The 15,181-nt window shown below is 50.3% G+C and overlaps 5 protein-coding genes across 5 annotated transcripts; 4 read left to right on the top strand and 1 right to left on the bottom strand.

Annotated features, from left to right (window-relative positions):
- Positions 1 to 813: 813 nt before the first annotated feature.
- On the top strand, positions 814 to 2,177 carry VFPPC_09165 (DNA replication factor C subunit Rfc2; the record flags this gene model as incomplete). The annotated part of the gene is made up of 4 exons (XM_018287748.1): positions 814 to 929; positions 1,021 to 1,099; positions 1,170 to 1,955; positions 2,013 to 2,177. 4 exons carry the CDS (start codon positions 814 to 816, stop codon positions 2,175 to 2,177), a joined length of 1,146 nt encoding a protein of 381 aa, XP_018140880.1.
- A 154-nt stretch (positions 2,178 to 2,331) lies between these two features.
- On the bottom strand, positions 2,332 to 3,891 carry VFPPC_16451 (hypothetical protein; the record flags this gene model as incomplete). The annotated part of the gene is made up of 1 exon (XM_018294204.1): positions 2,332 to 3,891. The coding sequence occupies one exon, from the start codon at positions 3,889 to 3,891 to the stop codon at positions 2,332 to 2,334; it is 1,560 nt and encodes a 519-aa protein (XP_018140881.1).
- Positions 3,892 to 4,313: 422 nt separating this feature from the next.
- VFPPC_09166 (activating signal cointegrator 1 complex subunit 3) lies at positions 4,314 to 11,000 on the top strand (the record flags this gene model as incomplete). Its single annotated transcript, XM_018287749.1, has 2 exons — positions 4,314 to 10,396; positions 10,466 to 11,000. The coding sequence occupies 2 exons, from the start codon at positions 4,314 to 4,316 to the stop codon at positions 10,998 to 11,000; spliced, it is 6,618 nt and encodes a 2,205-aa protein (XP_018140882.1).
- A 198-nt stretch (positions 11,001 to 11,198) lies between these two features.
- On the top strand, positions 11,199 to 11,408 carry VFPPC_16452 (hypothetical protein; the record flags this gene model as incomplete). Its single annotated transcript, XM_018294205.1, has 1 exon — positions 11,199 to 11,408. The coding sequence occupies one exon, from the start codon at positions 11,199 to 11,201 to the stop codon at positions 11,406 to 11,408; it is 210 nt and encodes a 69-aa protein (XP_018140883.1).
- Positions 11,409 to 12,033: 625 nt separating this feature from the next.
- VFPPC_09167 (PWWP domain-containing protein) lies at positions 12,034 to 14,064 on the top strand (the record flags this gene model as incomplete). The annotated part of the gene is made up of 6 exons (XM_018287750.1): positions 12,034 to 12,163; positions 12,327 to 12,783; positions 12,865 to 13,186; positions 13,264 to 13,506; positions 13,567 to 14,004; positions 14,062 to 14,064. 6 exons carry the CDS (start codon positions 12,034 to 12,036, stop codon positions 14,062 to 14,064), a joined length of 1,593 nt encoding a protein of 530 aa, XP_018140884.1.
- Between the last annotated feature and the right edge of the window lie 1,117 nt (positions 14,065 to 15,181).

Genomic DNA, 15,181 nt, shown 5'->3' with positions numbered 1-15,181 from the left:
ACCTCTGACAGCTTTGCAGCTATTCGTAGTTCACCAGCGACCAAGATTTGATAACTTGAGTTGTCCTCTCCTGTATCAGGTCATTGCTACTGGAGACATCAATCATGTAAAACATCATGTCCTGCATATCTTATTGCATTGATGAGCGCCTCCATTTACGGCCCAATTTGCAACTCCCGGCACGCCATGTGCTGACCAGCATACGCACACACTACTGGTTCCAGCTATCTGGTTTTTGTCTCATCGGCTCCCTTCCCTTGAGTTGGGTTTTGCATCTGCAGGTGATGACGCTGCATTTTGAAGGTCCAGTTTGCTGCATGGTCAAGTCCAAGTTAGTGTCAGCTGTCCGCGACGAGTATGAGCTTTCTCCCTGGCCAAGACGATGGTATCTAAAGCACGAAATGATGACAAGGGCAATAATGATGAAAATGCCGTACACTGTTTCCAAGTTCCATGGCCCAGTAATTTGTTCAAACGTGGCTGTGCACAGCAGATCCCTTTATTCAACCTGAGTCTCAATGAGAGGCGATGCGGGGCGTCTTTGCCCTTGACCAGTGCAAGCAAGTGCAGCGAGTGCAGTTTGGTGTGGACTCCAGCTGTCGTTCAGCAATTGAGCTGTGCTGCAGCTGCCAACTGCCACTCACGCGTCTCAACCTCGACGTGACGCGTTAATCGATTTTCTGCGCATCAGTTTCCACCACCCATTCCACGACGCCATACAAACGGGAACGAACGTCCATGACGCTCGAGACCTGCACACTCCTAATCTCGTATCCTTCAATTCCATCCTAACAGAAACCTCGATCGCAGAAAATGGCCAGTTTCTTCGATCTAAAAGCCCGAAAGGCCGCCGCCGCGACCAATGGCTCTTCAGACCAGAAATCTCACAAACCAACCGAAACCAGAAATCAACCTTGGGTCGAGAAATAGTGAGCACCTTCTTTGACCCCAAGAGCAGCTTCAAATACTCAAGAAGCCACCTTTGATTTTATTTTATTTCTTCTAACTATCATTTCCCAGCCGACCCAAAAGCCTCGACGATGTCACCGCTCAAGATCATACCGTGACCGTCCTCCAAAGAACTCTCCAAGCCTCCAACGTACGATTGACCTAGAATACCCGCTCAAAATAACACACATGTGCATAAATCACTGATACCACTCCCATAGCTCCCTCACATGCTGTTCTACGGTCCTCCTGGCACCGGTAAAACATCCACAATCCTCGCACTCGCCAAGGAGCTATTCGGTCCCGAGATGATCAAGTCCCGAGTCCTCGAGCTCAACGCCTCCGACGAGCGAGGCATCTCAATCGTCCGAGAAAAGGTCAAGAACTTTGCGCGCATGCAATTGACAAACCCAGCCCCCGGATACAAGCAAAAATACCCCTGCCCTCCATTCAAAATCATCATCCTCGACGAAGCCGACTCCATGACACAAGATGCCCAGAGTGCGCTGCGACGAACCATGGAAACATACAGCAAGATTACTCGCTTCTGCTTAATCTGCAATTACGTCACCCGAATCATTGACCCGCTGGCCAGTCGTTGCAGCAAGTTCCGATTCAAGAGTCTTGACCAGGGCAATGCCAAGAAGAGGTTAGAGGAGATTGCTTCCGCGGAAGGTGTAGCGTTGGAAGATGGCGCCATTGATGCTCTTATCCGGTGTAGTGAGGGCGATTTGCGTAAAGCGATTACGTTCCTGCAGAGTGCAGCGAGATTAGTTGGTGCGAATGCTGCCAAGGATGGTGGTGATGATGAGCAGATGGACGTTGATAAGAGGCCTGTGGCTGTCAAGATTGTTGAGGATATAGCGGGTGTTATTCCGGAAAGAACAATTGGTGAGCTGGTTGATGCTATGCGTCCGCGTGGTGTGGGACAGACTTATCGCTCTGTGTCAAAGATTGTGGAGGATATGGTTGCGGATGGATGGAGTGCAACTCAGGTGGTTTCACAGGTATGTGCTTTCTTTCTCATGGTTGGTTGTGATTTCAGAGACTAACATGTGAGATAGCTTTATCAAGCCCTGACGACGGACGAGACGATAGCAGATGCCCATAAGAATAAGATTGTCATGGTCTTTTCAGAGGTTGACAAGAGGCTGGTGGATGGAGCGGACGAGCATCTGTCGATTCTAGATCTCGCAATGAGAATATCGGCCATCTTAGCTAGCAAATAGATGATGCACAGTTTTATAACGTATTGGGCATTCGGAGTTGGGGTATATATGGGAGTGATATAGCGTTAATGCTCAAACACGCCAGTTCCATGTAGAACATAAAAGCAGTCCTCGGAAGAACCATGTCTAAATCAAGAAATGAACTAAGATTTCATCATGCTGCGTTATCATGGCCAATCAGACCTAGATTCCCGTGAATCTTAGCCCAGGGATCCCCCTTATTTGGCTGCAGCGCCTTCTTCTTCCTGGGCTGCTTCTTGATCCCCTGGCCCTGCAACCACATGTCATCCTCTGTCGTATCAACCTCATCCACCTCCTGCTCCTCCTCCAATCCCAGCAACATATCCATCTCGTGGAGAGCCTCCATTGAACTCTCCAGCGCCACCTGCCCAACCTCTATCTTCTCTGCTACCGCCTCCAGCGTCCCAATCTTGGCGGCATCAGCAGCAAACACCCACGGCTTGATCCGACTAGCAATATCAGGTCGCTCAGTGGGCTTTGCTGCTATAATCTCTGGGATTCCGGAGCGTCTGCGTGTTGAGTCCTTCATGGGATATGCGGAGAGCAGCTGGCTCTCTTCGGCTAAACGCCCGAGAAGTTGACACGATTCCTTGTTTTGTTTGTCCAGTGACGCTGTGATGTGGGATTTATGTGTCACGAGGGCCTTTTGGTATCGTGCCTTGGTGAGGACTGCTTCGAGATACGGAGTGAGGAGGAGGTCTGTTGATGGGGCTACTGCCTCGCGAGTGGTTGAGGAGGATTGAGCAGTGGTTGTTTCGGGGGGTGGCATTGACGGTTGAGGGGTTTGGGATGTGAGTTTTAGTAATTCCTTTCGTGCGGCAACGTATTCCTTGTATTTGTCCTGGATTTGGTGCAGTTGGCTGCTAATCGCGGCCTGGTCCTGTGCTGTCTGTTCTGTCTGCCGGGTCGACACTTGCGTGGCCGCCTCTTCTTCCTCGGTTGATGCCTTGCTTAGTTCTGTTTCAATCCAGTTGATCAGCTCGTTGCGAGTGTTGTTCAAGGCTTGTAGCTTTGCGCCGTTGCTCACAAGCTCTGGTTTGATTGTGCATCTTGCACGTGCTTCAGCTAGTAGTCGTTCTTCCTGTTTGAGAAGCAGCTTTGTTCTTAGGACCGTCTTGTCAAGCTGGTTCACGTGGCTTTGCAGATCGGGTTGTCCTGCGGTTTGCTCGACTACAAAGCTGTTGATTACGGAGCTTGGAACGTTGGGAAGAGATTTGCCGCCTTTGAGGGCTTGCTCAATGTTGATGGCATCCTGGTAGGCCAGAGGGGTTTCTGATAGATGGTCCAAATAAGACTGGATTGTTACAAGACTTTCGTGCTTCTTGCGGAGCTTCAAAAGAGTCAAGTGGTCTTCCAGTACTGACGATGAACTAGCTTCGTTTTGGGACTTTGTAGGTGCTGAAGCTTGTAACAGGCTTTCGTTTGCTATTTGATCGAATTGCCGATGGGCCATGTTGTTTGCGTGAACGGCTTCAATGTACTCTTTATATACGCCTTTGAGTTCTGGGCCAATCTCTCTCTCCAGTGGTCCGTCGTTGAGTGACAGTGGCTGCTGGATTGGTCCATCACCAGTGTAGGAACCCAGTTCGAGGGCCAAAACTCGTCTGATGTAATTGACTTGTTCCCGGGGCTTTATGTACGGATCCAGAGTTTTCTTGAATCTTGATATGGTGGTTTCTGACGAGGCGGCCATTTTGAAACACACATTATATCGTGAGATTTGCGGTTTAGACAGTGTGTTAGTCGAGGGTAGTTGTCGCTTCTCAAACGCGTCCTGTCCACACTATGGCTGTTTGGGTGGCAGTTGGAGCTGCCCCACATCAGCCCATTACGGACTAGTGCAGTAGCCTGGAAGGCTGAGAGATTGAAATTTATCAAACTCCAGCAATTGATACCATCAACACTTCGCGGTGGCGAGAAGAGTCAACCCAATTACCAACAGGAGCCGCGTAGCTTGGACAGCTACTTTACGGATTTACCAACGACGATCCGTGTGAGTCACCTAGGCTACGTATGGTGTTTTAGAGAACAAGCTCCCACCGAGCCTTCGTCGAGCGCGTTGGCGTTGTTCCTCGCGAGACTATCAATCTTGGCATCAAATACCCAACCGCCAACATGTCGGATCCTCATCGCGATGTCTCGCAATACAAGTACTCGGCCATGTCCAACCTGGTCCTCCAGGCGGACCGTCGGTTTGTCACGCGGCGAACTGACGAGGCCACAGGCGACCCAGAATCCCTTGCTGGACGGCTGAGCATCAAGGACATGGGCGCCAGAGTTGCGCGAGACGAGGCGCCGAAACAGAAGAAGCAGCCTGGGATGCCCGATATCGAAAGAGGCAGCCTACAAGAGGGTGAGGATGTCTTGCTCAGAGAACAAAGGAGGCGGAAAGCAGAGGCACCGCAACAGAGAGGAACTGGCGTTCTCGGCGCAAACGATGCCTTGATCGAGGGTATTACATATCGACCACGGACACAAGCGACACGCGCCACCTTCGATTTAATACTGACCCTGGTTGCTAATAACTTGGGCGATGTGCCGCACGAAGTTGTTCGCAGCGCAGCTGATGCCGTGTTGGAATACCTTAAAGACGACGATCTGAAGGACCTGGACAAGAAGAAGGAAATCGACGATATCTTGGGCTCAACGATGAACCCTAAGCAGTTCAATGAGCTGATCAACCTTGGAAAGAAGATTACCGACTACGACGCACAGGACGATGACGAGGACGTCAATATGGGCGATGCTAACGGCGACGATGCGGAGATTGACGAGCGTCAGGGTGTTGCTGTGGCCTTTGACGAAGATGAGGAAGAAGATGCAATTGTCAATGAGGTCCGAGACGAATCATCCGAAGACGAAGAGGACGAAGATGAGCAAGATGGTGGAGAAGCATCTGGACCAAAGGCAACTGAAAATTTGGATGACGACGAGATGGTTCTTGATTCAGGCCCAGGGGGTGCCAAAAGGAAAGGCGAAGAGAAGAAGTCAATACCCGCCAGAGATATCGATGCTTTCTGGCTACAGCGTCAGATTGGCAGTCTGTATCCCGATGCCCACGAACAAACGAACAAGACCAAGGATGCTCTTCGTATTCTGTCCGGTGAACCAGACGAGCCCGAGGGTGAGGAGAAGTCTCTTCGAGAAATCGAAAACGACCTCATGGAGCTGTTTGACTTTGAACATCACGAATTGGTCCAGAAGCTCGTGGAAAATAGACAAAAGGTATTCTGGCTCACAAAGCTGGCTCGCGCCGAGTCTGCCGAGGACCGGGAGACTGTTGAACGAGAGATGGGTTCTGAAGGACACCAAAAGATTCTCGATGAGTTGCGGGGCATATCACCGGCTGGGGATGAGAAGAAACGAAAAGTAGACATCAAAATGGACATTGATGTTCCAGCCTCGTTCAACGCTGAAGCGCCAAAGCAGGAACGATCAGAGGGTCACTTGGTGGGAGGACTGCAGCCCAAGAAGGTGGTTAACCTCGATAACTTGGTGTTCGACCAAGGCAACCATCTCATGACAAACGCCAAGGTACGGTTACCAGAAGGCTCAACGAAGAGGTCGTTCAAAGGCTATGAGGAGATTCACGTTCCCCCACCCAAGAAGCGAAACGAGCCTGGCGATGTCCTGATTCCTATTACTGACATGCCTGAATGGTCGCGTGGGCCGTTCAGCACCGCCAAGTCTTTGAACAAGATCCAGTCCAAGTGCTATCCCTCCGCTTTTCAAGACGATGGCAACATGCTAGTGTGCGCCCCTACCGGTAGTGGTAAGACAAACGTGGCCATGTTGACGATTTTGCGGGAGATTGGTAAGAATAGAAACCCAGAGACTGGAGATATCGACCTAGATGCCTTCAAAATTGTCTATATTGCGCCTTTAAAGGCTCTGGTTCAAGAACAGGTTGGCAACTTTGGAAAGAGGCTGGAACCATACGGTATTCGCGTTTCTGAATTGACTGGTGATCGACAACTCACCAAACAGCAAATTGCCGAGACTCAAATTATTGTCACAACTCCTGAAAAGTGGGACGTTATTACCAGAAAGGCCAACGACCTCACCTACACAAATCTGGTTCGACTTGTTATTATTGATGAAATTCACTTGCTCCACGACGATCGTGGCCCCGTCTTGGAAAGCATCGTCGCCCGAACTATTCGAAAGACGGAGCAAACTGGAGAGCCTGTCCGAATTGTGGGCTTGTCCGCCACACTTCCCAACTACAAGGATGTTGCAAGCTTCTTGCGTTGCGATGTCAAGAAGGATCTCTTCCACTTTGACAGCACCTTTAGGCCTTGTCCACTGCGTCAAGAGTTTATTGGTGTCACAGATCGCAAGGCTATTAAACAGTTGAAGACGATGAATGACGTGACTTACAACAAAGTTATGGAACATGTTGGCTCAAACAGGAACCAGATGATCATCTTTGTTCATTCAAGAAAAGAGACTGCGAAGACGGCCAAGTATATCCGAGACAAAGCACTGGAGCTGGATACGATCAATCAAATCCTTCGACACGATGCAGGAAGCAGAGAGGTTCTCAATGAAGCTGCCAGCCAAGCAACCGATGCGGACTTGAAGGACATTTTACCATATGGATTCGGTATCCATCACGCCGGTATGAACAGAGTAGACAGAGCTGATGTGGAGGATCTCTTTGCCAGCGGCGCTATTCAAGTTTTGGTGTCAACCGCTACCCTGGCTTGGGGTGTCAACTTACCTGCCCATACCGTCGTCATCAAGGGCACCCAGGTCTACTCACCGGAGAAGGGTAGTTGGGTCGAACTCAGTCCTCAAGATGTTCTTCAAATGCTCGGCCGTGCTGGTCGACCGCAGTTTGACACGTATGGTGAAGGCATCATCATCACAACGCAGACCGAAATTCAGTACTATCTCTCGCTGCTCAATCAGCAACTGCCTATTGAAAGTCAGTTTGTTAGCAAGTTGGTGGACAATCTCAATGCCGAAATCGTGCTAGGAAATGTTAGGACTCGGGATGAGGGTGTTGAGTGGCTGGGGTATACCTATCTGTTCGTTCGTATGCTGCGATCTCCCGGGCTTTACCAGGTCGGAGCAGAATACGAAGACGATGATGCGCTGGAGCAGAAACGAGTCGATCTGATTCATTCTGCCGCCTTGATGCTGCGAAAGTCCAATCTCATCAAGTATGACGAAAAGACGGGCAAGTTGCAGTCTACTGATCTCGGACGCATTGCCTCGCATTACTACATCACCTCCACTTCCATGGATACCTACAACAATTTGATTCAGCCGTCCATTACCACGATTGAGCTCTTCCGTGTCTTTGCGCTTAGCGCTGAATTCAAATACATTCCTGTGCGACAGGATGAAAAGCTTGAGTTGGCAAAGCTCATGGGCAGAGTACCCGTTCCTGTCAAGGAGAGCATAGAAGAACCACATGCCAAGATCAATGTTCTTCTGCAAGCATACATCTCTCGACTCAAGCTTGACGGGCTTGCTCTCATGGCTGACATGGTGTATGTCACTCAAAGTGCTGGTCGTATTCTGCGTGCCGTGTTTGAGATTACACTGAGAAAGGGATGGGCGTCTGTCGCCAAGACAGCGCTGGATCTGTGCAAGATGGCTGAGAAGCGTATGTGGCCGACCATGACGCCCTTGCGCCAGTTCCCAACTTGCTCCAAGGATATCATCCAAAAAGCGGAGCGAATCGATGTCTCGTGGAGTAGTTACTTTGACCTCGACCCTCCCCGTATGGGCGAATTGCTCGGCATGCCCAAGGCCGGGAGAGCTGTTTGTGGGTTTGTCGCCAAGTTCCCGAGAGTTGAAGTTCAAGCTCAAGTTCAACCAATGACGCGCTCGATGCTGAGAGTAGAACTTGGCATCACTCCCAACTTCGAGTGGGATGACAGCCTGCATGGCGCTGCCGAGAGTTTCTGGATTATTGTAGAAGACTGTGATGGCGAAGACATTCTGTTCCAGGACACTTTCCTTTTGCGCAAGGACTACGCAGAGTCTGAGGCAAATGAGCACATTGTCGACTTCACCGTTCCCATCACCGACCCAATGCCTCCCAACTACTTTGTGTCTGTCATTTCAGACAGATGGATGCATTCGGAGACGAGATTGGCCGTCCCTTTCCACAAGCTCATCCTGCCAGAGAAGTTCCCGCCACACACGGAACTCTTGGAGCTGCAGCCTCTCCCCGTTTCGGCATTAAAGGTCTCAAACTATGTGGATCTGTACCCTGATTGGAAACAGTTCAACAGGATTCAAACTCAGACTTTCAACTCTCTGTACAAGACTGACCAGAACGTTTTCATCGGTGCCCCGACTGGCAGTGGCAAAACTGTCTGTGCAGAATTTGCTATTCTACGGCACTGGACTCAGGGGGATGCTGGCCGAGCTGTCTATATTGCTCCCTTCCAGGAGGTTGTCGACGCTAGGTTGCAAGACTGGCAGAAGCGGTTGGCCCACCTGAATGGTGGGAAGGAAATCGTCAAGCTGACGGGAGAGACTGCTACTGATTTGAAGCTTCTCGAGCAAGGAGACCTGATTTTGGCGACACCAACACAGTGGGATGTGCTGTCCAGACAGTGGAAGAGGCGCAAGAATGTGCAAAGTGTTCAACTGTTCATCGCGGACGACATCCACCTGCTTGGAGGTTACATGGGTTACGTGTACGAGATCATTGTCTCTCGCATGCATTATATCCGAACCCAAACAGAATTGCCAATGCGCATCGTTGCATTAAGTGTCTCATTGGCAAATGCAAGAGATATCGGAGAGTGGATTGACGCCAAGAAACACGATATTTACAACTTCAGTCCACATGTGAGACCAGTGCCTCTGGAGCTCCATGTACAATCATATTCCAACCCTCATTTCCCTTCTCTCATGCTGGCCATGGCGAAGCCTGCTTACGCTGCCATTACCCAAATGTCTGCGGATAAGCCAGCCATGGTGTTCGTCTCTAGCCGAAAGCAGACGAGACAAACTGCCAGAGATTTGCTTGCTGCCTGCGTTGCGGATGATGACGAGGATCGTTTCCTACACGCTGAAGTAGACCAAATGCGACCACTCCTCGACCGTGTTCATGAAGAAGCGCTGGCAGAGGCACTTTCCCACGGTGTTGGATATTATCACGAAGCCTTGAGCCAGAGTGATAAGCGTATTGTCAAGCATTTGTACGACAATGGCGCCATTCAGGTTCTCGTCGCCTCGCGAGATACGTGCTGGGAGCTGACAAGCACTGCCCATCTCGTAATTGTCATGGGTACTCAGTACTTTGAGGGCAGGGAACACCGATATGTTGACTATCCTCTTAGCGAAGTGCTGCAGATGTTTGGCAAGTCATTGAAGCCTTCCAGGGATGGAAGGGGCCGAGGTGTTCTCATGGTTCCTTCAGTGAAACGCGAGTACTACAAGAAATTCTTGAACGAAGCTTTGCCCGTTGAGTCGCATCTGCACAACTACCTTCACGACGCCTCTGTGACGGAAATCAGCACCAAGATGATTGAATCTGGTGACGACGCCATCAACTGGACGACGTTTACGTACTTCTACCGTCGATTGCTGGCTAATCCTAGCTACTATAACTTGACCAGCACCACTCATGAGGCTCTTAGCAACTACATGTCTGACCTCGTGGAGACAACGCTGCGTGAGCTGACGGAATCCAAGATTATCGATTTCGATGACGAGGACGGCAGCGTCTCGCCTCAGAATGCTGCCATGATTGGTGCATACTACAACATTTCATACATCACAATGCAGACGTTCCTTCTCTCGCTGAGCGCACGAACCAAGTTGAAGGGTATCCTTGAAATCGTAACTTCCGCTACCGAGTTTGAGTCAATTCAAGTACGGCGTCATGAAGAGGGCCTGCTTCGCCGCATCTATGACAGAGTCCCCGTCAAGATGTCTCAGCCGGCATACGATTCACCTCACTTCAAGGCTTTCGTCCTTCTTCAGGCGCACTTCTCTAGGATGCAGCTTCCTATTGACCTGGCAAAGGACCAGGAGACTCTGCTGTCAAGGGTTCTAAGTTTGTTGAGTGCCATGGTTGATATTCTGTCGTCTGATGGCCACCTCAATGCCATGAACGCCATGGAGATGTCGCAGATGGTTGTTCAAGCTATGTGGGATCGAGATAGCCCGCTGAAGCAGATTCCTCATTTCGCACAAGACGTGGTCAAGGTTGCAAATGACTTTGGGTACGTTGTCACAATTCTTACGTTTTGATTTCATCGTGATGAGATATTGTTACTAACCGTTTGCTTTAGTATCAAGGACATCTTTGACTTCATGGAAGCCATGAACCCTGACGAGAATGCTGATTACAATAACCTGGTCAAACGTCTCGGTTTGTCACAGAAGCAGCTTGCAGAAGCCGCTGGCTTTACAAACGACAAATACCCCGACCTCGAGCTCGAGCACGAGGTTCTCGACGAAGACGAAATTCAAGCAGGCGAACCCTCATATCTTAATATCAAGATTACACGCAACCTGGAAGAGGACGATGAGCTCGACTCTACAGTGCACGCGCCATTCTATCCAACCAAGAAGATGGAGAATTGGTGGTTGGTGGTTGGCGATGACAAGACTCGAAATCTCCTTGCGATCAAGAGAGTAACAATTGGCCGTGAGTTGAGTGTCAAGCTTGAGTACACTGTACCGGCGGCAGGGGAGCACAACTTGAAGCTGTTTTTGATGAGCGACAGCTACATTGGAGTGGATCAGGAGCGCGAATTTACAGTCACAGCTGCTGAAGGAATGGATGTAGATGACGACGAAGACGATGAAGACGAGGAGGAATAGGCGCTTTGTGTTCTCGGGCTGACGTGAGCAAGCGCTGGATAAAATAATGGGGGTACCTGATGTTTGGGAGCGACAATGTACAATACTTGACACTTTGGAATGAGATTTATCAATGTCATACAAAATGGTATCATTTTTTAACATGACGTTTACGGGGGTTATCAAAGAGCAATTGTGAACAAGGAGTTGTGTGGGTGGATGGGAAGTGACTCGAGAATGGCGAGGGACTGGGAACAATTGAGACGAAACAAAGCCAACAGCATCAAGTGGACGGTGGCGTTGCAAACGGGAAGGCTGATTGATGGTGGCTGCAGTTGGGGGCTTTCAGCACAGCGAGAAGAAACGGTTGGCTTTTGTTTTGTGCGCGTGTTTGAGGGAGGGAGTGAGCGAGCCAACGGTGCGATGTAAACATGAAGTTGAGTTGTCGAGCGAGCTACTTTGCAAGTCGATCACAAGAACCGGGAATTGAAAGGGACATGCCGGTTTCCGTCCGGCGCGTAAACGGGTTGGTTGGTGGATGTTTTCTGTTTTCTGTTTTCTGCTTTCTGCAAACCAAAAGTTGAGACCAGACCAGACGAGACGGGAAAGAGACTCATCCAGTCCCAACTCCCAACACTCAAAATCCAAACTCCACCGTGCCGGGATCATCTCGATCAGCGACACTACTCCGGTCACGTGATGCAACTTGCTGGTGACGTTTGAGGTGCTTCCTTTGGCCATCCTGCCCAGCCTACATGTGTTTTCCCTTCATCAACCCCCCATCCAAGGCAAAAACGCGGGAGTGGCTGGGATTCTCTTGCAATTGCGCAATCCAACTTGACAACTCTCGCCGTTTTCGCGCCAGCACGCTTTTGCGACTTCATCTCGATACGACATACGCCCTACGCGACCCAGATACGCGTTCAGCCACCCCGAGTTGAGCTTCTCCCGTCCTTCGTGTAGCTACACACAACGTTCCACGTGAATCACGAGGCAGCGACTCTACCCTCAGTGATCATACGCGCATCGTCGCCATCTAATTTCTTGCGCCGCAATGGCCGACAAGGCAGCTGAGAACGCAGAGGTCACGGCGCCAGCTGCTGGCGATGCTCCAGCTCCTGCTCCTGCTCCAGAGACCAAGGCTGAGGGCGCAGTCGTTGAAGATGGCGCGAAGGGTTCAAACGGTAAGTTTTCTTTGCACGTAGCAGGCAGCCCAAAGATGGCGTGCGACGGTGAATATTTTCCCGCCACGAAAACATCAATTGGGTGAAATTTCTGTCCCGTCGCGTTGCAGCCTTTGGCCAGCTCGTTTTGGGACACCGTGCTGACAAGACGATGCGGCATTAGAACCCAAACCCGCCGAAACCACTGACAACGCGACCGACAAGGTCGAACCAGAGAAGGACGCCACGACTGGTGATGCGGATGTCGACATGAAGGATGCAGCTGACACGACGGCGGTTGAGGGAGACACCACCACAGTCACCATTGCGGAGACCCCAACAGCGAAAGCCAAGGGCGGTCGCCGCAAGTCCACTGGAGGTGGCCTCAGCAGAAAGGGATCAAAGGCCCGCCTGACGCACACTGACGCGAAGCCTGGTGACCACTTCTTGGTGAAGCTCAAGGGCTTCCCTGCCTGGCCGGCCATTATTTGCGACGAAGACATGCTGCCTCAAGCCCTGGTTACTAGCCGGCCTGTGTCTGCAGCCAAGCCAGACGGCACATATTCTGAAGCTTTTGCTGACGGTGGCAAGAGAATCAATGACCGTACCTTTCCCGTCATGTACCTGCACACCAACGAGTTGTGAGTATCCCCCCCCCTACATTGATGTCGCAAACAGTTACATTATTGTGGATGTTGGTTTACTGACGCGATTTACAACAGTGGATGGGAGAAGAACACCAACCTTTCCGAGCTCAGCGCCGAGAAGGCCAAGGACACAATCAACGACAAGATGCGCAAAGACCTGAAGGCCGCGTTCGAATTGGCCATTGAACACCACCCCGTCGATTACTATAAAGATATTCTCAAGAGCTTCCAGGAAGAGCTGATTGCTCAAGAGGAAGCCTTAAGGGAAGCTGCTGCTACTCCCAAGAAGGGGAAGAAGGGCAAGAACAAGGCTGCGGATGAGGAAGACGCTGAAGTGCCTGATGCTGATGCATCTGCTAAGAAGTCCAAGAAGCGAAAGGCTGAGGACGAGGTTGCTGTAAGTGCCAGCTTTGCCGCCAACTCTCCTAAAATTTGGGGTTGTGCACCAACTAATATTTTTCTTTCTCTTGATAGACCCCCCAACGCACCGATTCTGTCAAGAAGCCCAAGATTAAACTTAACACGTCGTCCACGCCAAAGACAGCAAACGGAGCTGGTACACCCAAGTCCACGGGCGGATCTGCCGCCAAGATTACCAAGGTCAAGACCAAGAAGCCCAAGGAGACCAAGGATACCAAGGAGGGTGGCGAGAAGAAGGCTGCTGAGACCTCCAAGGAGAATAAGATGACTCCTGAGGAGCGTCACAAGCGCAAGGTGGTAAGTTATTGCTCAATGTCCCTTTAGCATGCACGATCGACTTGCTGACGCATTGCGTAGAAGGAGGTTTTGTTCCTTCGCCACAAGCTTCAAAAGGGTCTCTTGACACGGGACCAGCAACCCAAGGAGGAAGAGATGCCCAGCATGTCAGAGTTCATCTCCCTCTTGGAGAAGTTTGTTGACCTTGAAGGATCCATCATCCGGACAACCAAGATCAACAAGGTGTTGAAGGCGATTCTCAAGCTCGATGCTATCCCTCGTGAGGAGGAGTTCCAGTTCAAGAAGCGGTCACAAACCCTCCTCGATAAGTGGAATAAGTTGCTGGCCAGTGACACGCCGGCGAATGGAGTGAATGGGACCTCAGAATCCCACGGCGAGACCAAGAAGGCTGAATCCAACGGCGTCAAAGCTGGTGGTGAGGCCAAGCCTGAAACTGCTCCAGAAGCAAAAGCCGACACGACTGATGCTGAACCAGCTAGTGTCAAGGCTGATGACGAGGTATAGCCACTGCACAAGCACGCACCCCTTGGTGAATCACTTCTAACCCTTTTACAGTAAACAACCGCTTTCCCCCAAATGCCGTGGATTGACACATAAATATACACTGCCACTCGCTCTTGAAGCACACTTGCTACTCCAGCACATCAGCTACTTCCTACTACGTTTTACAGATTTCAATCGAGGAGTTATATCACTATGTTTGTTGTTTTAAGTTTTGGAATTCTGCTCTATTTTCCTTGAGGCGCAGGGGCAACGTATATTGCCGTTTTGTTGCACATCAGACAAATTTGGTTGGGCCGGGACAAGGGCGGTTGGTGTATGATTATTTTCGTTGCCTAGGAAAACATCATTATTTCGTGATGACCAATTTCCAGAGGGCGTCTTCGAGGTCAGATGTGGAACAGCCTCGCCAGGGGAACAGTTAGTTGTACAGGAGCATTTCACGGTCATGGCGCGCAGAGCCATACCTGCGTGCAGATACACATGAGAAGATACGTATACGTGGCAGAGGGCCAACGATGGAAAGCACACAAAAAAAAAAATTGACGCAGACAAAAGGTGCGACGGGGCTGGGATGGATGGGCTGCCAGGACGTACCTGGGCATCTCCTTTTTTATTTTGCAGGGTGGGAAGAGGCGAACATATGAGTTGTTACTAGTGGTAGTCAGAGTCAGTTGTTCTGGTGTCTGACTAAAAGTTCAAGGTACTTCTTTAGCTTATGAATTTTACGATGGGATTTTTCTGAGACGGCGTGTATGGAGTGCAGCTCATGCATGAGTGCGTTGTGAAGTTGGGTGATGTGAAAATGGGGAGGTTGGTTTTGGTGTTGAAGTTGGGTCGTGGGGACTTGTGAGTGGGTTGGTGAAGTTGTTCATTGAGTGGGTGCTCGCTCATTGAACTACTACGTATTAATATTGAAACAAGAGATAAAAACTTGGTTTAGGTCTTGATGTCGCTATTTGAACTACAGCCTGGCGTATCGCAACTTCTGTGAGCCAACGGATGAACTATTCTTCGTGGCACGGGAAGGTTGCAATTATCAGATGATATGAGTACTTGTGCTCTCGTCACCATAAGGACAATTTTACTCTGAAATTGGTATTGAGGTCACAGGCCTGGCAGTTTTCAAATGTTGTGAAATAATTGGCAGTTTGTATGCAGTTGTAGTAAGAAG

The sequence above is a fragment of the Pochonia chlamydosporia genome, chromosome 6, assembly GCF_001653235.2.
Source record: "Pochonia chlamydosporia 170 chromosome 6, whole genome shotgun sequence".
Taxonomy (NCBI): domain Eukaryota; kingdom Fungi; phylum Ascomycota; class Sordariomycetes; order Hypocreales; family Clavicipitaceae; genus Pochonia; species Pochonia chlamydosporia.
The sequence above is the reverse complement of the archived record's forward strand: the minus strand, read 5'-3'. Positions and strand labels throughout refer to the sequence as shown.